General features: G+C 53.9%; 7 protein-coding genes across 8 annotated transcripts; 4 read left to right on the top strand and 3 right to left on the bottom strand.

Annotated features, from left to right (window-relative positions):
• Positions 1 to 71: 71 nt before the first annotated feature.
• On the top strand, positions 72 to 1,595 carry PV09_06610 (uncharacterized protein; the record flags this gene model as incomplete). Its single annotated transcript, XM_016360277.1, has 2 exons — positions 72 to 679; positions 842 to 1,595. The coding sequence occupies 2 exons, from the start codon at positions 72 to 74 to the stop codon at positions 1,593 to 1,595; spliced, it is 1,362 nt and encodes a 453-aa protein (XP_016211989.1).
• A 377-nt stretch (positions 1,596 to 1,972) lies between these two features.
• PV09_06609 lies at positions 1,973 to 8,881 on the bottom strand (the record flags this gene model as incomplete). 2 transcript variants are annotated; one of them, XM_016360276.1, is made up of 5 exons in its annotated part: positions 1,973 to 3,251; positions 3,309 to 6,404; positions 6,462 to 6,992; positions 7,050 to 7,712; positions 8,722 to 8,881. In XM_016360276.1, the coding sequence occupies 5 exons, from the start codon at positions 8,879 to 8,881 to the stop codon at positions 2,422 to 2,424; spliced, it is 5,280 nt and encodes a 1,759-aa protein (XP_016211988.1). In that variant the 3' UTR covers positions 1,973 to 2,421. The 2 variants fall into 2 exon arrangements, with proteins under 2 accessions (XP_016211988.1, XP_016211987.1); XM_016360275.1 differs by having other exon boundaries at positions 6,462 to 7,712.
• A 507-nt stretch (positions 8,882 to 9,388) lies between these two features.
• On the top strand, positions 9,389 to 12,350 carry PV09_06608 (cAMP-dependent protein kinase type 2). The gene is made up of 5 exons (XM_016360274.1): positions 9,389 to 10,003; positions 10,067 to 10,842; positions 10,953 to 11,206; positions 11,264 to 11,638; positions 11,700 to 12,350. Exons 2-5 carry the CDS (start codon positions 10,132 to 10,134, stop codon positions 11,725 to 11,727), a joined length of 1,368 nt encoding a protein of 455 aa, XP_016211986.1. The 5' UTR covers positions 9,389 to 10,003; positions 10,067 to 10,131; the 3' UTR covers positions 11,728 to 12,350.
• Positions 12,109 to 13,650, bottom strand: PV09_06607 (ferrochelatase). Its single transcript, XM_016360273.1, has 2 exons — positions 13,327 to 13,650; positions 12,109 to 13,231 (listed from the first exon to the last, which is right to left on the bottom strand). The coding sequence occupies exons 1-2, from the start codon at positions 13,561 to 13,563 to the stop codon at positions 12,200 to 12,202; spliced, it is 1,269 nt and encodes a 422-aa protein (XP_016211985.1). The 5' UTR covers positions 13,564 to 13,650; the 3' UTR covers positions 12,109 to 12,199.
• A 465-nt stretch (positions 13,651 to 14,115) lies between these two features.
• PV09_06606 (uncharacterized protein) lies at positions 14,116 to 16,183 on the top strand (the record flags this gene model as incomplete). The annotated part of the gene is made up of 3 exons (XM_016360272.1): positions 14,116 to 14,196; positions 14,247 to 15,699; positions 15,747 to 16,183. The coding sequence occupies 3 exons, from the start codon at positions 14,116 to 14,118 to the stop codon at positions 16,181 to 16,183; spliced, it is 1,971 nt and encodes a 656-aa protein (XP_016211984.1).
• Positions 16,184 to 17,087: 904 nt separating this feature from the next.
• Positions 17,088 to 18,681, top strand: PV09_06605 (uncharacterized protein; the record flags this gene model as incomplete). Its single annotated transcript, XM_016360271.1, has 3 exons — positions 17,088 to 17,613; positions 17,677 to 18,145; positions 18,201 to 18,681. The coding sequence occupies 3 exons, from the start codon at positions 17,088 to 17,090 to the stop codon at positions 18,679 to 18,681; spliced, it is 1,476 nt and encodes a 491-aa protein (XP_016211983.1).
• Positions 18,682 to 18,772: 91 nt separating this feature from the next.
• PV09_06604 (uncharacterized protein) lies at positions 18,773 to 20,353 on the bottom strand. The gene is made up of 3 exons (XM_016360270.1): positions 20,191 to 20,353; positions 19,269 to 20,122; positions 18,773 to 19,206 (listed from the first exon to the last, which is right to left on the bottom strand). Exons 1-3 carry the CDS (start codon positions 20,207 to 20,209, stop codon positions 19,093 to 19,095), a joined length of 987 nt encoding a protein of 328 aa, XP_016211982.1. The 5' UTR covers positions 20,210 to 20,353; the 3' UTR covers positions 18,773 to 19,092.
• Between the last annotated feature and the right edge of the window lie 2,628 nt (positions 20,354 to 22,981).

Raw genomic sequence — 22,981 nt, 5'->3', positions numbered from 1 at the left:
TTGAACCCCCCCGCGACGGAGCAGGTGATTCAAAAGCTGGGAACTGATCCCTGATCTTCAAAAGGCACAGCATGGAACAAGATGCTGCTGATCAGGACGCCGCCGTCGGAGCCGGTTTGGAGACGGAGCAGCGTCGCAGCATAGACGCGTTGAGAACCTGGTTCACAGCCAACGGGGGCTACCTAGATCCGCGCCTGCAGCTGATGTACTCTCCGGAGCGGGGTCAGCACGTCGTCGCATCGAGTGCGATCGCGGCGTCCGAGGACGCGCCAGCGCTCCTCTGCAAGTGTCCGCTAAGCCTATCGCTCTCGTTCCTCAACGTGGAGGCCGCACCTCCGGCGGGCGTGCGGCCCTGCGCCGCCTCCAGCGCGGTCGCGCACCTCGTCGGGCGCGTCGAGCGCGCGGCCTTGAGCTGCTTCTTGCTGTGCGAGCAGCGCCTGCTGGGGACACGCAGCTTCTGGGCCGCTTACATCGCGTGTCTGCCGCGTGAGAGCGACATGGCCACACCGTGGTGGTTTGCGGACCGGGACCTGCTCTGGCTTCTGGGCACGAACGTCCACTTGAGCGCAGAGGCTGAGAGGTCTGGCGTCGAGATGCGACGGGGCATGTGGAAAGCGCAGTGGGAGGAGGGTGTGCGGGTGCTCAAGGCCGCTGGCGTTGACGTTGAGGAATATACTTGGTGCGTGCTTTTTTGATCTTTGCATACCGTACGCTGTAGCGGGGTTTGCTATGAACCTAGACCACCGCGGCCGTTTCTCTCTGCCTGAAAATCCTTCAGAGTATGGGCTGCTACGTGCACCTGTCACCATCCACCGCATGCAAGGCTGACTTTGGCGCGCAGGGAGTTGTATCTTTGGGCGGCGACAATATTCTCAAGCCGCAGTTTCGCCTCGCGCATTTTTTCGCCTTCCGTGTCGGAACCATCGGGCCAGCAGTCCTTCCCGCTGCTCTACCCCGTCGTGGACAGCTTCAACCACAGGTTCGGCGCCAAGGTCCTTTGGAACATGGACAACGGCGACTTCCAGATGAGCGTCGCCGAGCCCGCTCAGGCCGGCGAGGAGGTCTTCAACAACTATGCTCCCAAGGGAAACGAGGAGCTCCTGACTGGATATGGGTTCTGTATTCCCAACAATCCCTGTGACGAGGTGGCCATGCGCATCGGGAGGCCGCCAGACTCCGTCCACACCCTGCTCAGAAGTCGGTATCCGGAGCGGTTCGCCTCGGCTGAATGGGCAGACACAGACGCCGTCTTCTTTCTTCGCGGCTCGGATCACTATTCAGGCGGCTACCAGCACGCAGAGCCGCTACTTCGTGGCCTTCCACCGGAGTTGATCGGCACGCTTGGCGCCATCCTCGACCACTCGTACAGGCAGCAGGGCGTCGAGCTGGAGCAGCATCATCTCGAGCCCGCAGCCGTGGACGCCATCCTCGAACGGCTGGCTGCCAAGCACCAGGGCATCCGCCAGTGGGACGACCAGCTGCCCGCTGAGCCGCAGAACGACAGGCAGCGCTTCGCCAAGATGTACAGGGACGGCCAGCTGGCCATCATGGAAGAGATCATGGCCGAACTGCAGCAGTACTTGGACCGCTTCTGACCACGCTCGCGCAGGACCGCGCGGTCGCAAAATGAACAGCGTGCAATCCTTGCCGCAAAGAGCCGCCGTCGTCCTCTGCTCGCGACCGACTGGACAGCCGCGCTGTCGTGTGACGAGGCCAAAAAAAAGCTATTCTCGTCCTGTCGCTCGCGGGAGCTCCTTAAGCTAGGTGACACCAGGACAGTTCGTTTCGATCGCTGCAGGGATGGGGACGACCATTCCGCATAAGCACGCGCTTCGGTGGCCACACACACACACACACACACACACATATATATATATATATACTTAGTCACACATACGTCGTGAACACGACGAAAATGGACATGTAGGTCGTCACTACAGTGCGGCTTTCATTTCGAATGCCAACTTGCTACCACATAGATCTTATTTTTTTTTCTTTTTTTAATAAAAAAAAAAGGTTAACAGAAGGGGCAGTTTGAAGCAATGATAATAAACGTTGATCGTCAAGTTACCCATTCTCCGATGATTGTCTCACCCAACAAAGGGGGAGCGAACTAACAATGTCCCAGCCTTCTCACGGACCATGTGATGATGCCCGGGGCGCGTACAGTTCCTACACTGGACCGGTAGCATTTCCAGCTCCCCAAACAGCCGAGAAAAAAATGCTAACAATTAGTGTCCGTGTCCAACAATGTGTCTATATAAATGCGAAATGCAGCTTTCTAATCAAACAGGTTGCAATCGCGACATCCGTTGTGTGCCCATGATCAACCAGCTCCTCGTGTATCCATCTCGTCGACTCATGCCTGTATAAAGAATAAACCAAAAAAAACCCACTCTATCGTATGTCATTCCCAAGTGCTCACTCCTTCTTCTCGTGCGTAGTCGATGGAGGTGACGAATCAACGTGTATGTCTACTGGCTCTGGGTCTTCGGCGTCTTCAAAGTGTTGAACACCTTCCATGTGCTCGCCAATAAAGTCCATCTCGGTCGATGCCATGATCGGCGAGTTGTTATGCGCCGATGTGCCGAGGTCGTCGCCAAAGTCTTCAATAAGCTTCATACGCTCTTCATCACCATCGCCCATAGGGACGTTGCTGTCGATGTCTGCCTCGGCGAGATCGCTCTCACAGCCAGCTTGGTTCGTCTCTGAGAGGTTAGGAAAGCTCCATGGCTGGTAGGCTGAAAAGGGCGAAGCCTCTTGATAACTCGGTGGTCGCTGAGGCCCGATGAAGGCACCAGCGGCTGGCAAAGCATCGTCTGGATCTTCATCCATGCCACCACCGTAACCTTCGTCATCGTCGCCCTCATATCCGTCAAGTCCCGCTAGGGCCCCGCTCTTCACTAGCGCCCCTTGACCCGCTGCCGAACCATCCCCGCCTCGACGGTGCAGGTGACCCGCTCCTTGACCGGCTGAGGCGATCGACGAACCATTGTGGAACGATATTTCCCCGCCGAGGCGGTGGCCTTTTCCCTGGCCCGAGGGTGATGCAGCGCGTGATTGTGAGTCGCCGTCCTCGGCAGCAGAGTCAGTTGCACCCTCTTCTTCTGGATTGCGGAATGAAGAGACAAGCTGGCGGAGTCCCGGAGGTCCGAGATATTTGTTGGGGCCACTGGTGCGGCGGCGGTAGAACAGCAAGTACGCTGCCGAAGTAACAACCGAGCTCGCCGGACGCTTTGAGACGGACGAGTCTGTACATACGATTTAGCACAGGGAACATTCACAAAGGTAGAAAGAGCAAAGCTTACCGTTGTATTCGTACCACTGCTCATCCACGAAGTTCTTCGCGTAAGCAGTGTAGTGTCCGCCACCCAAGCCTCCATAGTGGTTATCCACTGCGAAGAGGTCGTACGTCAGATCAAGGCCTTCCTGCAGTCCAACCTTGTCATTAAGATTCAAGCCCTCTGTTGGGAAGTCTACAAGTATGTCTATCTTGTCGCGGAACTGCCTCGCGGCGCTGAAGCGTTTCAGGTGGATGACGAGGATATCGGGTGCTGTCCAGATCTCGAGCGTCTTCTCGGCCTGCCGCAGTTCCTTGCACCGATTGCAGTACCACGCATTGTCTTCCGTCAAAATCTCGCCACGCGACGTAACCTGGAAGCACTCGTCAAGCGAGATGCCGTGCTTCTTTCGTTCGGTTCTTCGTCTGCGCTTGTCGCTCAGTTCCTTGTCCTCAAGGACTCGGGTGTGCTTGCCAATCGTCTCCCGACCACGCATGTCATCCTCGTCTCTACCCTGGAAAAGAGCATCAAAATTCTCGAGACTCCAGTCCACAATTAAGCATTCGCCAAGATGTAGTATCGGTTCCTCAGGCGTTACCTCAAAATCGACGGACGATTCCTCATCTGTAGAAGCTGCAGACGGCTGATTTGTCCGGTTCTTCTTGCCGTACATCTTGAGCTTCTTTGGCTTTTGGCCTATCGACCCATCGTCTTCGCTAGCGCTGCAATCCGCCATGCTAGCCTGCACGCTGGTTAGAGCTTCATCGGCGTCAGACGACTCTGACGACGTAGGCGTCTCCGCCTGAACTGAAGGTCGTCTTGATGCCTTTGGAAGGCGGGACAACAAGGTTTTGAATTTGCGATTGTCTTGAACAGCGTGAAATCCAGTGGGTACCATTTCGGTTTGTTTCTCCATGATCTTGAGACTAAACAAGTTGAGAAGAGCGTCTGGAATTGGCACACCAGGCTCTAGCACAGCCCTGGCTGATGTCGGGGAGACTGCCGCTTTCTTATCGCCGTTCGACTGCGATTTGCTCACTGAAACTTCGACAGTACCATCTTCGCTCTCAACGGAGCGTGCCTGGACATCGGGCTCGGCGTCCTCTTCGCTGATGCGTTCCTGCTCCTCATCCTCCGGCGAAGAAGCGGACTCAGTCGCATACTCGTGTAGGAAATCACGCGTCGTCAGTGAGGCTATCCGAGCAAGTACTTTGCGGTAGATCTCGACATAGTTCTTAGCCTCATCTCTGTTTACAGTGATGAAGAAAGGCGTGTTTGCAAGGTTCATAGTTGAGCTATACGAGGATGCTGGCGACCGCTGGAAGACAGGAACCATCATGACGTCTGCAAGTGGTGAATCATCCCCCGGAATTTCAGCCTCTTCGTCGGTGTCATGGCCGAACGACAGCATGGTCTTGTATTTTTTCTTCTTCGGCGGCGGAAAGTTTGTGGGTACTTCGTCAAGTTCGTAGAGAATCATCTCGTCGCGTGGCTGAATGTTAGCTTCGGCGATGGTCTGCTTATCCTCTACCGTTCTATAGAACTTCTTGCTAAACACTTCTGCCATCATCAAGCGCTTCGCATCGAGACCTGGTACTTTAGCGGCTACGTATTGCTTAAGCTGACCGATTGTGCTGTGTTTGTCCATATCTATTTCTACCTTGACCGGATCGCCGCGCAGTGGAAGAAGGTAGACTGTGTGCTGCCAGCTGTGCTCGAGAGGAAGCTGCAGGGTGAGAAGCAGATATGGATCGAACGTCACGCTGACTTTGTCGCAGACTGGACACACCATGGTATTCTTGTAAAAGCCGTTAAACAGGTCGTGGATGACGGAATCGTTTCGCTTTCTGTAGTTTTCTCGGAAGATGTTGCCTAATTCCTTGATGTACTCCTCGTCATGAACCCTGCTGTCATCCGAGTCTGGATTTTCGATGTAAGGTTTTTTAACGATCCGATTCATATCTTCATGTAGCGCGTCCACCAGAAAGCTCATGAATTCTTGGGAATCTTGCTGGCCATAGCCGGAAAATTGTGGTCCACATTTGCTCAGCATCCGTTTGAAGTCGCTTGGTGTGAACGAACTTGAAGTCGTCTCGTAAATGGAATCCAGTAATGCAGCGTATGTCATTGCCATTTTGCCTTCGTGACCGAGCGGATTGCTCTTGTTAAGCTCCTTTTTCCAGGCTTTGGACAGGAAGAAGCATGTCAATTCTTCAGTTGCCCGAATGCACTGGAGAGCCGAGTTCATGTAGCACGTGTTGCCAAGATTGGTCAGACCAACGCTGCCTTGTGTCCGACCAGATGCTCGGTTTCTGCCCCGCGTGATGGGGCCAAGAGATGGACTGCTCCGACCACTGCTGGGATTGGAGAGGAGACCTCCCTTCTTTGCAGCCTTGGTCGCCTTCTTTGCGGTGTCCGACAGGAACGAGCCGCTTGTGCTTTGTTCTTCGAGAATGAGTATCTGATCCGCAGCAAGACCTAAGGTGCCAAGCTGAGCGCGACCGTTGTACTTCTCATTGTTTGTCTCGTCCTTCATGTCAATCATCTCTCGCTCCACAGCTTCTGGCATGGCCTTAAAAACATCGCTCTTAATCAGCAGTGGAACTGAAGTACTGGACTGCCCGCTAGGTGACGCCTCTCGGGACTCTGGCGGACTCAACAATGTGTTACCGTTTGTGGTCTTGGCATCTGAAGCAACCGTCTCTGGGCTCAAAACACGCCACACCTTGACCTTGGTTTCCATCGGTATGCCCGTAGATTCCTTTGCACGTCGGAGGAATTTTTGAAACTGACAACTCCTGCTTGCCACGATCCGCGGCGCCTTATGTTTGCTGTCCTCGGCTATGTGCTTGTCGAAGGACGAGCGCTCCGCATGAAGCTTTCGAAGCGTAAAGATGGGTGGATATAGCTCGTACTGCACGTTCTTGTCTAGCGCGTCAGGATCGGTGTTGGTTGCGTGTGCATAGCGTTTGATGGGCACTTGCCCCGGCGCAAGTCCGTACCACTTCAGAGCAAGCTTGAATGCCTTCTCCGTGAAGATTTCCAACTCGGTGTTAACGGACAGACCACGCTTTATTTGAATGTACTTTTCGCCCCGATCGTCCACCAAGTCTTCGGGAAGATCTGTTTGTCTGTGTCAGTTCGAAGCTACAATGCGGTGCAATAACAGAAACAACGTACGTGATGGAAGTATAGATGAATTGTCTATTGGCCCAACATCTCCCTCCAAGGTTTCCTTGTCGTAGGGACCGTGATCGTCCTTTTGTGACGAGCGGGCTAGAACACGATTTATCCAGGCAACGGCCACCAGGTAGCCAACGTCGCCATCTTCAGGCTGCCCTGCCATCTCTTGCATGATGGTCATGACTTGATCGTCTATAGAGGGCACTTCTGCCGCATCCCCCATTTCTTGGTCACCAGGCGTTTCCGATATCGACGAAGGATCGGTAGATGTGGCAGCGCTGTTGCCATTCGTAGTGGCTAGCATATCCACGGAAGCCTCCCGGGTGTGCTGCTTGCTGCTACCTTTGCTGGAAGACGGGGTGGGCGGACGATTGGATGAGTCGTCGCTGGAGTTGACATCGCGAGGCTGCATGGACGCCGGCTGCTCCATATCCATGGTGTGGTCGTCGTCCATGGCGCTGGCGCGTCGCTTGGCCGGTGAAGTCGATCGTATCTCACGCTCCGTGTCTGAGGGTGAGGCTGCGGTATCTGCTCGGTTTAATTGTTCGTCATCGCTGTTCGCAAGAGCAAGAGGATCTTCCTGACCTTGGTTCATGCCCGTGGTGTCCAGCGGGGTCTCAGCACTGTCCAGTGTCAAACCGGCATAGGCCTCGCTCGGCGAATCGACCGAGGTCGTGGCTGCGGAGGAGATCAGGCCGGACGAGCGTGAGAGCTGCGCGGTGGGAGCAGCTCTGCCTGGAGACGCTGCAGTCTCGGCAAAAGGCTGGTCCAAAGGTAGGCGCGAGGCGTCCGATGCCACAGCGACGGGGCTTTGGGGAGCACGCGGCGAGGAGAGGCGGTGCGGAGGCGGTGGCAGTTGAGGCTGCCGAGTTTGCGGCCGCTCGTTGGCGAGGCGTTGGCGTGAGGGCGTGTCTGGGGCGTTGTAGGCCGTGTCTGGGGCGTTGTATGCCGTGGGAACGGTGTCGAGACGCGCGGTAGGAGTGAGTTTCCTCTTTTTGGACGCCGTCTTGAGGACGGAGCCGAACCAGAGGGTTCCGCTCGGGCGTTGGTATGGCAGGCGACGGTGAGGAACGAGGGCTTGGTTAGGGAGGGAAAACGCGGTGAACAGGCCTGATAGCAGGCAGGTGCAGAATTGCAGTGCCGGAACGCGGAGCACTAACGGCAGAAGTGGCGAAGACAAGTCATTGATCGTAATAACGGTGCATCCGAAAAACTCTGGAGTAGCCAGGCTTGCACCCGTGTTGGTACCTTAGTTATTAGTACCTGGTACGCCTGCCTTGTGCTGCCTGAGGCCGCAAATAAACCTCTTTGTGCGCTGTGCTCGTCGTCCCGCAGCCAGCTGGAGCGGCGATGGCGCAAAGCGGAACTGTGCCTGCGTCCCAGCTGTCTGCAACCGGAAGCGCCGTGGCGACAAGCAACAACGAGCAGCGCCAGCCTGGGAGGCCACAGCAATGTCTCCTGATGTTTCTTTCTCCCCGTCCGGCTGCCAAACAACAGTCAATGGACAAGTACATCACTGGGCAAGCAAGACGCACAATCAGTCCAAACCGAGCGTGCACATGATCTGATTGTCTTTTCTATGCGACTGTAGAGCCGCCTTTTCATACTAATGACGGATACGCATGGCCCTTTGCACACGGCTGCTCAAGCTGTTCTGCCATTTCAACTCGACAAGCCCGGCCCGACTCTGTTCCAGACAAGACGCGGCCGTGTTTGAGGGCCGCCGAAAGCAGCGCCAAACCCCGCTCTCGCTTTTCCAACTCTTCAGAAGTCGGCGAGTTCTTTGACCCTCGCCTTGTGTGATTCATGCCGTGTCATGCGTGAGCACCGTTTCGCCCGTCTGGTCGTGTGAATGTATTCCCGTGGCGGGACTGTGACCAGTGCAGCGAAGGGCTGGTGGTGTCGTGCTGGCTGCCTGATGGGTATCCAGCACCGCGGGAGGGGGGGGGGCCTCCCGAGCAGGGCGGGGAGGGAGCCTGGGGCTTTTGCCTGCACCAGTATATATCCTGCAGACATTGCAGTTATTTGCAGGCTCTGGCTGTGCGTCATCGTCATCGGGTACTGCTCCGTCTTCATTTTTCTTTTCCTTTTCCCTGCTATCTATCGTGGACGTGGTGGGTCTAGTGTCTCAAGAAAGGATGCAAGTACGCCATCCGGCCATGACTGGCCGTGCACTTCGATCAGTTCAGCGGGAGGTGGAGGAGCCCAGGTGTCGAATAATGTCCTGCCCTTGACATTCCGTACGTAGCGGCCGTACCAGAACGGTTGCTGCCAGGTTCGATGTCCGAAATAGACGGTTTGCCATACTTAGGGATTGGAGAAGACGCGGCCGATCCGAGCAGCTGATCGTTAAGCACAGCAAGCTCCCCTTCGCTTTTGCATAGCAAAGCATCGGAGATCGGCCGGCCTTTGGTCATCATAATCTGGCAAATGCAGCATCGGGACGGGTGCAGGCTCTGGATCTGGGGTTGGGACTGGAGTTTGGGACGCTGATGACTCCTGACGAGTGATGCTCTGGCGTAGCGGTTCCCCGCCATCGTCGCTCTGTTTAGAAGGCTGCAATCGCTTGTGCAGCAGTGGCAGCAGGTGAAGCTCCATCACCATCAGCAGTGCCGCAGCAGACACAAGGCCGGCCTGTCTGCGAACCAGTCGACTCGGCGCCCAATGTTGCCGCTCAGATTCGACGGTCCAGCTTAGCTACAGGCAGGCCGGAAGGGAGGTGTCAATGGCCTGAGCTTCTTTGCACCGGCCGCGCCTTGGGCCCCTCTGGTTGGGGAACTCTGCTGGAGCTGGCGCGGTGCTGCTCCTGCTCCTGCTCCTGCTGCTGTTGTTTGTTGCTGATGCTGATGCGGATGCTAATGCCAATCTCATGGTGATGGTGGTGCTGACGCTGGTTCTGCCGCGCCTGTGAGCTTGCCTTCAAACTCACGCTCTTCTTCCCACCCCGCTTCGCCCGTCAACCAAACAGTGGGCAGCTGCTCTACACGCACACGCACGCACGCACTCACACTACCACTCTTCCGCACGTCGTTTCTCTCGCTCTGCTCTTCCACCATTCGCCCCCCCACCATCACCAATACCCACTCCCACCCTCCTCCCCCTCTCCACCAAGTCTGCCCTCTCCATTCCATAGTTCGACTCTGCATCTTCGTCCTCACGTCAATTGATCGATCTGCATACGTTTTTGCTGCCCTTCATTCTTACCTGTGGTCGCAGCCTATTCTCAAAATAGCATAGCGGCCACAACTGCCTGGTCTCGCATCGTCATCGGCTCCCAGACAATCGCAACGGTAGCTCACAGGTGATCCACGAGTCAAATCCTGCCTCGTCCTCCCTCTTCGTCGACTCCAATTGCCTCCAATCCCCTGGCTGTCTGCATACCACACGGGGAAGGCGTTCGCTTGCCAGCAGTCCACTCTTCCGGCTGCAGCCCAACGCAGACGCATAACGCAGCAACTGGTCGTCGCAAAGCGCGGGGATCAGACGGGATCCAGATCTGCTAGGGCAGCACACCTCACACAGCGCATCACGCCGCACCTGTCAGTCGCCGTGTGCTCCCCCTTTCGTCTATCTTACCTAACATTCCCTGACCTTGGCCACAGCAAAGCCGTCGGCTCCGCACCCAGCAAGGCGGGAACCTTGGTAGCAGTCCGTCCACAACGCTTCTATGCCTACCCTGGGTTTTCTGAAGAAAAAACGGACGAAGGACTCGTCTGGATCGAAAGACCTGGACTCTCCGATCTCTCCGGTCAAAGAGAACCATCCGCAGCCCGCTGCTGTTTCAAGTCCGACGGCGGCGACAGCAGTCGGCAGCTCCGCGCCCTCCTCAGCCGCTGAAAAACCTGCGCAGCAGCACGACTCTGCGACAGACTCGGTCGCTTCGACAAAGCCGGAATCCACAAAGGACGTCGACATGGCGTCGGCTCAGACCCAGCCCTCGCCCTCCCCCGCGGTACAGACGAACAATGCGCCCAGCATACAGAGCATGCTCAACAGCAGCTCGCAAGCCAACGGCGGCACCATCCCAGGGATCCTGCCCACCCAGCAGCCCTCGACAACCATTCGCGAGACCAAGGGCAAGTACGCTCTCTCCGACTTCAATATCCAGCGTACCCTGGGCACCGGCAGCTTCGGGCGTGTGCATCTCGTGCAGTCCAAACACAACCAGAGATATTACGCGATCAAGGTGCTGAAGAAGGCGCAGGTTGTCAAGATGAAACAGGTTGAGCATACAAACGACGAGCGCAGAATGCTGCAAAAGGTCAAGCACCCGTTCCTGATCACTCTGTGGGGGACGTTCCAGGATGCCAAGAACCTGTACATGGTCATGGACTTCATTGAGGGCGGAGAGCTGTTCAGCTTGTTGCGAAAGTCTCAGGTAAGGCGGTCACGCACCCGGTCATCCTCCTAGCAACCCACAGCCCTTTCCAGCCCTGCCACCACTAGTCATGCTGCAAGAGGGAGCGCAGGCGCTGACCCCAACAACAGCGCTTTCCGAACCCGGTCGCAAAGTTCTACGCGGCTGAGGTGACGCTTGCCTTGGACTATTTGCACTCGATGAACATCATCTATCGTGACCTGAAGCCTGAAAATCTGCTCCTGGACAGGCACGGTCACCTCAAGATCACCGACTTTGGCTTTGCGAAGGAAGTGCCTGACATTACTTGGACTCTTTGCGGCACGCCGGACTACCTCGCTCCCGAAGTTGTGGCTTCAAAGGGCTACAACAAATCAGTGGATTGGTGAGCCGCGGTTTTTCTTCTCTGTTTTGCTCAAGGCAGCGCTGATCTAGTTTCCAGGTGGTCGTTAGGCATCTTGATCTTCGAAATGCTGTGCGGCTTCACGCCGTTTTGGGATAGCGGATCACCACTGAAGATCTACGAGAACATCCTAAAGGGACGTGTAAAGTACCCGCCTTACATACACCCTGATGCGCAGGATCTCCTCTCCAAGTTGATCACATCGGACCTGTCAAAGCGACTGGGCAACTTGCACGGCGGCTCCAAGGACGTCATGATGCATCCTTGGTTCGCCGAAGTGACATGGGACAGACTAGCCAAGAAGGATATTGACGCCCCGTACATTCCCCCAGTGCGTGCTGGCGTTGGCGACGCATCTCAATTCGACAAGTACCCTGAAGAGACCGAGGCGTACGGCGCAACGGGAGATGATCCGTACGTATTTTGATGAAATCATTTTGGTTGAGGTTCAGGCTAACGCTAACGTCGGCTCTAGACATGCTAAATTGTTCACAGAGTTCTAGCGATGGAGAGGATCAGGATCAACTCCCCTTTCAGAAACGCGCTCGCCACTTGTCGCGTGTGCGATCGCAGATTATCCCGAGGCCGCCTCATGAAGCAACGAAAGCGGTCGGAGCAAGCTGTAGAGGTGTTTGGCTACTTTTCTTTGTAAAAGCAGGCTGTTCCTTCACAAACTTGGCTTGCTCAGATCATGGTCTTACAATATGCGATATGTAGCCGAGGATTCTCTAACACACCACGCCGTGCTTCGCTTACGCATGACCCTTGCCCTCGTATGAAACTTCCCTATTTGTCCTATTGCGAAGACGATGTACGCTAGGATTATTGAGTTTTTAAAAAGAGAAAACTCCACGTCAAGGAACGACGAAGCTGTTGAATATCGATTCAAGAAGGCCAAATAGCAAAAGCCGATGGTGATTCATTTTCCTACGTATGGTTCATCTTTTGATATCTACTCGGTACAGTGGGTGTATTTTACAGTAAGGCTTGCTGGCCAGCAAAGAATTCTTTACTGGCTGCGCAACGCTCGCTCGTGCACGCAGGACACCGTAGCATCATCTGTGGGCTGCATGCGATGTTCTTTTGAAGGTGTTCCTTTGCTAGATCGGCCAACGCCCGAATGAAGACGGGGCTTCCATTTAAGCTCTCCACTCTCTTTATGCTGTCCAACCCTGTCTCACCGATGATCTCGTGATCCAGCTCGTACAGCGTCTCGATGTGGTCGCTTGTGAATGCGATGGGGATCAGGACTAGGTCCGTCAGGCCCTTCTTGACGTATTCCGAAACCGTGTCGGACGTCTGCGCACCCAGCCATGCGGAGGGGCCGACCTGGGATTGCCACACCAGACGGTACGGGTTCTTCATGCCCAGACGCTGCATCACGGCGTACACCGTGGCGGCCACCTCGGCAGGGTACGGGTCGCCTCTGTTAACAACGCTCATGGGCAGCGAGTGTGCCGAGAAGAGTAGCACGGCCGAGTCCCTTCTCTCCGGAGGGTACGTTGCCAGCGTAGCCTCGATGTTTTGTGCGAACGCCTCGATCAGGCCCGGGTGGACCGGCCACCGGTCGATGACGCTCCACGCGATGCTCCCCTTCGGATCAGCCTCGCCTGTCGCCCGCTTGCCCTCAAGTCGCTGCCGCCACTTCCACAGCTCGTTCAGCGAGCTTCCCGTTGTGCTGCACGAATACTGCGGGTACTGGGTGAAGGCCACGGCTCTGCCGCCCTTGCCGCCTCCGAAGCCGTCGGCCAGCAGTTGCTGGTACATGTGCTCGGTCAGCGGATTTGCATATCGGAACGCGACGTAGGGCAAGTGCGGCGCCGTCTCGAGTGAGATCTTGTCCAGGATCTTGCACATCTCCGCCGCCTGATACTCGCTCCACTTGCGGATGGGCGAGCCACCGCCGATGGCTGCGTATTGCTGCTGGATCTTCGGTGTGCGCCGGCGCGATATAAGGGGCCCGAGGTAGGACTGGAGACGGCCCAGAGGGATGAGGTCGCCGTCGGCCTGAGCCACAAATTGTTAGAACCAGAGTAACGGGGCGAAGCCGGGATGGACTCAGGTCATTTGAGCGACAACCGAGCTTGAAAAGGGCGACGTACGAATAGCCTCGACAGGAAATCGTACACTTCATCTGTTGTAGAAGGACCTCCCATATTCATGAAGACCATAGCCGTGGGGCCCTTCTTGCCCGTTGAGTCCTGCGTCACAGGCGGCGCTTGTTCGGTGGCGAGATGTCTCTGCTGCCATAATGCGCCCGAGACGTGTTGCGGCTGCACGCCCAGCGCCCGCGACGCTCGCCTTGTCAATTGCGCAACAGGGCGCCTCAACGATGACATTCCGAGAGGTGCGTAAGGTATGCTGGAATTGGCAAGTCTGAGAGAGGAAGGGAAGAGAAATGGTCGGGCCGGTGCTCTGAGCCAGCTCGACGTCGAAAAACATCCCGAGCTTCGGCTTCCGCATGTGGTAAGTTTTGGGGCCCAGACTCTGGCGCACAGGTAAGCGGCGATGGCGATTGGAGACTCCAACGGTGTGACGATCGCCAAGCCCTGTGGGGTTTTGGTGCTGACTCCTGGCTCTTCATGGCACGTGCCAGCGCGTCCAGGCTTCCACACTCTGTCTTCTTGGCCTCCCGCGACGCGCCATGAGCAGACGGGTGCAGCATTCGCGAGGCTGAATGGTGGCATACAGATGTGATGCACGCTGCTGCAATTGCTGCTTCCCCGCCCTGTACCCAATGAAATCTGATTCATATCCGTTGGCTTGAGATCGACTCTCTCTCTCCGTTTAACGCTTGGTCTGAGTCTTTGCAGCCTGAAGAAAGACGTCACGATCTTCTTGCTTTCGAGCCCTGGACGACATCCAGCGGGCTTGACTGACTAACGGACGATATGGCCGATGAGGCAGATTCGAAAGATCCAGCTCGCGGAGATGGTGAAGAGGAAGAGCAGGAGGAAGATGTAGATGACACTGTGCGTTAAAGACTCTTCTATTGTGTGCCACGGTTTCTGATTCAACGCAGGGATACAAGATGGCTAAAGACGCCGTGCTTTTCTGTATCGACATCAGTGAATCCATGATGGAGGCGCCAGAGCCTTCGCCGACCGACAAAAAGGCCGACAGAGACTCGCCCGCGCTTGCGGCGTTAAAGTGCGCCTATCAGTTGATGCAGCAACGCATCATTTCGCATCCGAGCGACATGATGGGCGTCTTGCTGTTTGGCACCGAGCAGTCGCGTTTCATAGGGGACGACGAGGCCGAGAGAGGGAAGTTCACCTACCCGCACTGCTATTTGCTCACAGATTTGGACGTGCCTGCAGCGGCCGATGTCAAAAGTCTGAAGGCTTTGATCGAAGACGAACAAGAAGCTGCAAACCTGCTTGTCCCGTCAAAGGAACCGGTGGCCATGTCCAACATGCTTTTTTGCGCAAACCAAATCTTTACCACCCGAGCTGCCAACTTCTCGTCCAGGCGACTGTTTTTGGTGACTGACAATGACAACCCGCATCCAAACGATAAGGCCCTAAGATCGGCAGCCGCAGTCAGGGCGAAAGACTTGTACGACCTTGGCGTCGTGATCGAACTTTTTCCTATCGCGAAACCGGGCCACGGATTCGACCGCACGATCTTCTACGACGACATTGTTTACAGGTCGATGCCAGAGGACGAGAATGCACCCGCACCCCTCACCACCGCAGCCAAGACGTCCGAATCCAGCGGCGGAATCTCTCTACTGCAGTCACTGATTTCGAATGTCAACTCAAAGGCTGCGCCGCGACGGGCCTTGTTCACACTTCCACTCGAGATCGGCGCTGGTCTTAAGATAGGCGTCAAGGGCTATGCGACAATAAAGCGCCAGGAGCCAAAGCGGAGCTGCTACATCTGGCTTGGAGGAGAAAAGCCGCAAATCGCCGTCGGTAACACGACCAAGATTGCAGAAGACACAGCTCGCACCGTCGAACATGTAGAGATTAGAAAAGCGTTCAAGTTCGGCGGAGAGACCGTAAGTTTCACCGACGACGAGCTCAAGAAAATCAAGACATTTGGCGAACCTGGCATACGCATCATTGGCTTCAAAGACCTATCTCTCCTTCCCGTCTGGGCGAACACGAAACCCGCCACGTTCCTTTATCCTTCGGACGTGGACTACATTGGCTCAACACGTGTCTTCTCCGCACTTTATCAAAAGCTTCTCAAGAGCAAGAAGTTTGCGCTGGTGTGGTTTATTGCGCGTCGAAATGCGGAACCTAGACTCGCAGCGGCAGTGCCGTCTGAGGAAAGATACAACGAGGGAGAACAAATCACTCCACAGGGACTATGGCTTGTGCATCTGCCTTTTGCAGACGACATTCGCAAGACACCAGAGACTCAGCTTGTTGGGGCACCAGACTCGCTCATTGATTTGATGCGAAAGGTCATACAGCAGCTTCAGTTGCCGAAGGGCAAGTACGATCCCAAGAGATATCCGAATCCATGTAAGTATATTTATTCATCCAATCAGCGATCGCTAATGCATGTTCAGCACTTCAATGGTTCTATCGCATCCTCCAGGCCATTGCTCTTGAGGAAGAAATTCCCGAGACCCCTGAAGACAAAACCGTGCCTAGGTATCGGCAAATCGACAAGCGCGCAGGTCCGTACGTACTCGACTGGGGTGAGGAACTCGAGAAGCAGTACGCTGCATGGCAGAGAAAACATGGCGGGCACACGTCCCTCGCCACCGTAGGCAGCAAACGCACTGCAGATGGCAGCGTTGGCGGTCCAGCAAAGAAACCAAAGAGTTCCTCAAGCGTGGACCTTCCGACCGAAGAAGATATGCGCATCATGTGGGAGAAAGGCACGCTCGACAAGCTGACCATCCCAGTGCTAAAGGAATTTTGCCACGCGAAGCGTCTCCTCACAAGCGGGAAAAAGGCTGATCTCGTGGACAGGATTAACGACCATTTTGAATCCAAATGAAGCGATCGGTAATGCATGATTTACAGAAGGCGCTTTGCCAATCCCGCGGCTGCTGCCAATCCCTTGTAATGTTCTGTTGGACTGTAGAAACACGTGATCCATATTAACTGCAGAACATCGTGGCCGAAACAGCGCGCAAAAGAGTTTGCGCGCATTCTCACGACATGATGCTATGCATACGTTGAAGATAGACACGGGATATTCAGAGTACATGGCTTCTGGGAACGATTGCTTCAATTGGCGAAGCAGGTGTTGTGAGCAGAACGCAGGACAGACCTTCCAGATGTTGACTAGCGCTGCTTGATAAGGTGACACAATACCTTGCCTCTATCAGGTTTGGCTTGCGGCATCCCCACAATTTGGCAACTATCCAGTCGTAAGGGTACTCGATGTACATGGCTGTGGTTCAATGATGGCTCGGAGAGTGGACGTGTATGATCGAATGGCTGGGCTCTTTTAACCTTAAGCGTGTTCTTGCGCGATCCCGTACGTCGAGAATTACTCGATAATATTTCAACATGCGATTTGCACCCAGGCCTGACTAGTTGGAGCAGATAAGCGCCGTATCTCCGCTCTTGACTTGACCTGCTTAAAGCTCGCCACTTCCTATCTGCTGAAGCTACAACTGTTCCGGGCTCGTTGGGTTGAGCAACTTATCCCGTCCTATCGCTACGCGGCCAATTGCTTTTACTTCTCCTACTTCGCAGCTGTGCTTCGTAGTGGAACCCTTTCGACACTCTGTGTAACAAGTCTTCTGATATCTCGTGCAACGAATCCTTCGAACTGCAGTTACCCAGCATTCAGACTGCAATGATCCCGTGACAACAGCATCAAGCATAGACATAATTCGGCTTCCAAGTTGTCTTGAAAATAACGCATTCACGACTCGGCATAATTCTCAATCATGGAACGAAGTCATTTGATTCTTCTCGGCTCTGCATTTGCCGTCAGCTCCGCCTTGATCTTACTGCTATCTAAGAAGCGAAGAGAGATCGTTTTCCGACGGCTACCCATACGACGGAGAGTCTCATCCAGCGCAGCAACACCACCTCGCTCACTCTCGCCCGAGAAGAAGCCAGTGACTGAATCTGATTACAGTGATGTTTATCCGCCATCGAGACGATTTACCCTCCGCACCGTAGCCCCGCACATAGCTGAAAAGTCACCTAAGCCAGATGGTGGCATTTTCTCAGGCACAGACGAGAAAAAGCCACTGCAAGCACCGCTTGATGTTCCCTTTGCCGACTGGGATCCAAAGACCTACACTCCGACGGAGTTCTCAAAGGAGGAGATTGAGGCTCTTGGGGACTTTCCGGACTATGCTACCTTAAGTGGTGTGCCGTTACCCGAACCGTACAAAGAATTCGTGATTGAGAAATCTCAGCCGAGACCGTACCGTCCGTTCAGATGGGCATATCACCAGACAATGTGTGCGTACAAATCTCTGATCTGCGTGTACTTCCAAAACTCCTGCTGACCTATTTGTTCCTTAGCATTGACCAAGATGGAACCAGACTGGTGGCTTGAACTTGAGTCAACGTATGTTGAGCGCATCAAGCAACGCCAGGAACTCTTCAGGAAGCACGGAAAGTCCGTGCTTGATTCGCTTCCAGGTTCCGAACATGCATGCAAAGAGCTGATGGAGATGTGCATTCAATTTTTATGTGCGCGATATCCTCAATATTTCTCCTTTGATAAGGAGTCAATGGTGCTCGACAATAAGATTCTGGGAACGAAGACTAACGTCAAATCTATGCCCCCTCTGGAGGTTCTTCTCAACAACGTTCCGGAGGACTTTGCCATCATGCTGCGGGATCCCAAAACGGGGTTTTATAGCTTCCGCGCTGGCATGATCTGCAGCTCGCTGGGCTGGAATCTGGGCACTAAGATGGGCATGCGGTTGCACGAAATCCATGAGCCTATTCCGGACTACAAAGAGAAGATGCAATTCTCGATGGACAGGTGCGAAACTATCGGCTGTGCTTCAGTAAATCGTCGGGGAGCTAACCGTTACCAGGTATTTCACAAAGAAGCCAACGGATAAGTCCATTCAGCGTGGATCCTGGGGCCTTGAAGTCGACCAGCCATTATACATGCCACCCGGTGACCCGCATGAGCTGCACCGTGACTCGCAAAACCCGAACCTGAAATTGGAGCAGTGCCACCTCCGCGTCGATTGGCAAACACTGCGACGCCTGCCTCTCTCCGCCGGCGTGGTGTTCAATTTCAAAGCTCTTTTCACACCTGTCACCGAATTTAGGGACGAACCTTACATTCCCGCGCTTGTCCTCAAGGTGCTTAATGAAGGCAAGGAGAACTTGATGAAGTACAAGAACACATGGCACGTGGAGCACGTGGTTAAGCCGGCGCTTGCGCAGTGGGCTAAGGAGCAAGAGGAAAAAGGCGTCGTGCAGAAGGACTGGAAGGTGCAGACGCTAGATGAGAGCCCTTTCTTCCCAGGTTGGGAAGAGAAGTGGCGGAGGCAGCAAGGGTTCTGAGCTCGACGAGATCCTTCAATGCATGAAGAACACAAATACACGTGTTCAATCTGCTTTTATGCTTCGCTCGATACCACATTGGTCATGGGTTCTATAAGTTATATGTAAAATTGCGGTTCAAACAATGTTTCTCATGTCTGTGGTTCAGAATGAAGACTTCGGCTGCGAAGAGATTAAGTGAGCTACCAAGCTTTACACCACAAACGAGACTTATGAAGTTTCGCAAGTCCATTGTATGAGGCAAGATGTTTTGATGAGCTTGATTCCGAATACATATAATGCTTATTCATAAGTCATTGACTCATCTATCATGATTGTTTTTCGATGGGCATTTCTCCATAATAACCAATATATATTTAATGGTCCACGTATATCCATTGTTCTTTCAAAAAAACATAGTGTCCTGTGCTATCATCTTCTGCCTGGCCGCTTTGGCTTTGCAAATTGAGTCTTCTGCTCCTGCTTGACCACGAACTCGTCGTCGATCGATTGAGCAGTAATGTCATTTGGGTCTGAAGCTTCGATCTGCGAACGGGTAAAGTTAGCACGCCGAACACATGAACCTTGGGGTAGACAGCGCTGGATACCTTCTTGTCAAGCTTCAAGCCGGCTTCTTGTTCCGCTAGTACTTCGGCGCTTCTTCTTGAGCTAGCGTACAACATGCGCTGCTTGACTTTCGTCGCCGTCGGGCACGTGTAGATAAATATCGCCGCGGTCTCTTGACCGGAGGCGCCGCTATACGAGTGCTTGTATATGGAATACCTGGGCTCAGTCGCCGAGATGTGGGATGCCAGGTCCGACGTGCTGACTCCACTAGATGGCGGCTCCGCAAGCACGATTGACTCGTTATCATCAATCTTGAGCATAACCAGGCCGCGCTCCTGCAGAGTGCTGATTGCTGCCACCACGCCCTCACCCGCCTGCATTTTGAGGCCACTGCTGCCATACCCCGCTCCCCGTCGCGACGTGCCACCGACCTCAGTCGCTTCCGCATTCTTGATCTCCACCAAGTTCTGCTCCTCCTCCGTGAGCGGATTCTCCAGCGCTACATGGCTCTCGTGCTTCTTCCAGCCCTCCGCCGTCAGTTCATCCGCACTCTCCACGAAGATCTGCTCGCTGAAATTCTCCAGTCCGAGCTCGCGCGCGAGGGTCAAACGCGTCGAGGCGAAAAGCATCTTCTGTCGCACGTGGGCCGTATTCGGAACGTATGTGATCGCGACGAACGTCTTGTCCTTGGGCGCATCCTGCCGTAGGAGAATGTACAGCGGCTGAACGGGCGTGAGGTGCGACGCGAGGTTTGAGAGGTCGTCGCTGAAGCTGGATGACGTGCTGGGGATGGTCTCGGACGGCACCAGAACCTCGTTCTTTATGGTCACGAGCAAACCTCGCGAAGAGGGCTCTGTTTGGAGAGACTTGAACGCCTCAATGAGCTCCTGGGAGGCTAGTCAAGCAGATTAGCACTTGAGCAGAAACAAGCACAACTGTGGCTGTCGTGGCCGAATGAAGTACCTGATATTCCGGACTGCATGGCCACGAGCGTAAAAGGGGAAAAAGAAAGCGAGATTCAGAAAAAACTATTCAAGACAGGTGTGGGTGATACTGTATCAAGCGTTATTGTTTCTGCTAGCCAGATTAGTTGGTTGCACAGCCTTGCGATGTCGCAAATGACGACGTTCGAGACTTGTGTGCATCCTGAAACCTAACCGCACACATCTGACGCTCGCATGTACAGTAACATGGATTTATGGGCATTTTTTTTTTTAAAAAAAAAAAGTCTCGTACCCGTCAATCATTGCGACCTTAAAACAAAATAGGATCCATCTCCGTCCTTAATTCGTTCACAGCCGTTGCCGATTCGTTAATTATGCCTATTGTACATCTTGAAGCCTCTTTCTCATTTCCAAGCGCCATGCTGAATACATACTTGTTGCTTTACCCAAAACCCTGTAATCATTTTCCTCGTCCACTAAATAATTGCATGATGTAGACAAAATGAGTTCCAGCTCCCAGCGGATACATATGCTAGATTTTTGCCATCGATCTCCTCTTGTTAGCCTGCGCAAGACAAAGGATAACTTCTCTCTTCATCGTCACTCTAGGTACCTCTTCATGGTGTCAACTGCGGCGACTCCCTTACCTGTCAGCATTAAACCTTGTCTTGTTTTCTTCTATGACGCTTTGGAAGTCAGCTCCACCTGACAGAAAGGCATGCCTGGATCGACAACCTCCACGAAGCGTTGTCCAGGGCCATATCCCAGCGACTCCCATGGTGGGCCTCTGTTAAGGATCACTTGACCGATGGGCACGTTGCTCCACAAAATGCATGGAATGCCGGCAGACATGAGGCTGGGATACCACCAGTTCGCCCGCCTGGCCCTCAACAGCCTCTGCTTGGCGGACTCTGGGCTGTACTCTGTCACCCGGTCGAAAAAGAGAATCTTATCCGCCGCCAAGTTTAGGTACCCGTCCTCAACTTCGTACTCTAGTTCGAAATTCTGGATGGAAGACACTACCTCGGAGACGATCGTACAAATACCAGAGTCTGGAATTTTGACAGAGGCGAATTGGCGTCTGGTCGATAACAAAGACCTTGACAACCATGTCCTCTCGAATCGGATCACCCCACCGTCCTCTCTCGACTGCTGGTTTTTGAGCGATTCGCAAATACGGAAGCATTGCTTCTGATACACTGCTTTGGGCACGGTCGTAACCTCTGGCGTATCTTCTACAATGAACTCCTTGTTGTGCAGCGAATCCTTCCTCCAATGACTGAAGCGATACTGTTCGATGTCTTCGAGCCAGGCACAGATGCGTACAAGATTCCTTCGAGCGCCAACCTTTCTGATGCAAGCGTGGCAAGTCCCTTTGATACCGTCGGAAACACATGAGTCCAACTCATACCCGAATTCTGGGCCGTCGTCATCCTCAGGGAATGTGACATTATTGGGATTCTTGAAGAGTATCCCGTATCTTGCTACGCGCTCACAGATACGCTGACTTACCCTAGCGACTTGTTGGCCAAGTTGTAAGGTACCTGCAAAACTGTTACCCGAAGATGCAACTTCAGGCCGTTGGCCGTCATCCTCTCTTGAGGGGAGGTCTCCATCAGGATCAGAAATTGCTTCTGGTCTGTCTTCAGATATGTCAGAGTAGGAAGAAAACTGTATTGTACTGGTCCCGTTAAATATCTCGTCAGCATCTGCGTCGTAATGTTCACTACTCCTGGCGTTGCTCTCTAAGACACAATGTGGCAACACGTATGGGTCATCCCGAGCCCGCAACCACGTGCTCTCCGGTATACCCTTAAGATCGCAAAAGAGGTGAGCCATGTCGAGAATTTGCGGCTTTTTCATCGTGCGAGCATATACCTTGAGCTCCTCCCATATTCCCTGCAATTCGTATGTGCGACTGTTCTGAAAGCCAGCATTTACATCCCAGTTTGTATCGATAGGCCAACCGAGCATCATCGCATGGCTCCAAGGCTGGACCTCGACCATGTTCTTAAGAACAACTCTATACATCTCCGTGGTCCGACTACCGATGCGTTGCATACTCCACTCACCTGGCTCAAGGCTAGATTGAGCGTAGAGGCCATAAGTGTCACCAGCAACATGATTTGTGATCTGAATACGGATTACTTGACCAAGCAAGCCCTGGCTACGGAAATCTCTGGTTGCAGGAGCCCGATAAAAGGCATCGCCTCTATTCCTTCGGCCTTTATTGTCAATATAGTTAAGCGCCATAAGTGCATTGACATTGTTCAGATCCGGGCATATAAAGTCTTGAATGCGGTAATCGATCAGCACGTTGACTACAGGCCTGTTGAAATGCATCACAACGTGGTAGCTTGGAAAAAATCGATTGAGATTGATCGAGAATGGAAAGAACCTCTTTTCAAGAGCCGTGGGACCTTTTTTATGCTCCTTTACATTAAGGTCGCCGATGTACTTGCCGTGAATTTCGAGCTCGCTGTATGGAGGGTAGCAGATCAGACCCGATGAGCCGTGAACGACGACAAGAGCGTGGATGACATTCTTGGGGCTGATCTTGGTACTAGGTATATTTATAGCGACATCAGGGTTGTGCATACTCTTGTTATGGCTACCCGTCACGGTTCTTACCAGGCTCTGGCTGACCAGCGACTCAAGCTTGATGACTTTGAGTGCAGGGTAGCATGGCTCTTGAACGTGTGTGCACGCACCGATCTCACATCCGCCATTTGGTCGCTCAGAAAAGACCTCAGCGTTCTGGCCAACCATGCCCTTGAGGTAGGTTGGTGGAAACTCACCCTCCTTGTCTG

The sequence above is a fragment of the Verruconis gallopava genome, assembly GCF_000836295.1.
Source record: "Verruconis gallopava strain CBS 43764 unplaced genomic scaffold supercont1.23, whole genome shotgun sequence".
NCBI classification, from domain to species: Eukaryota; Fungi; Ascomycota; class Dothideomycetes; order Venturiales; family Sympoventuriaceae; genus Verruconis; species Verruconis gallopava.
This window is presented reverse-complemented; position numbering and strand designations above follow the sequence as displayed.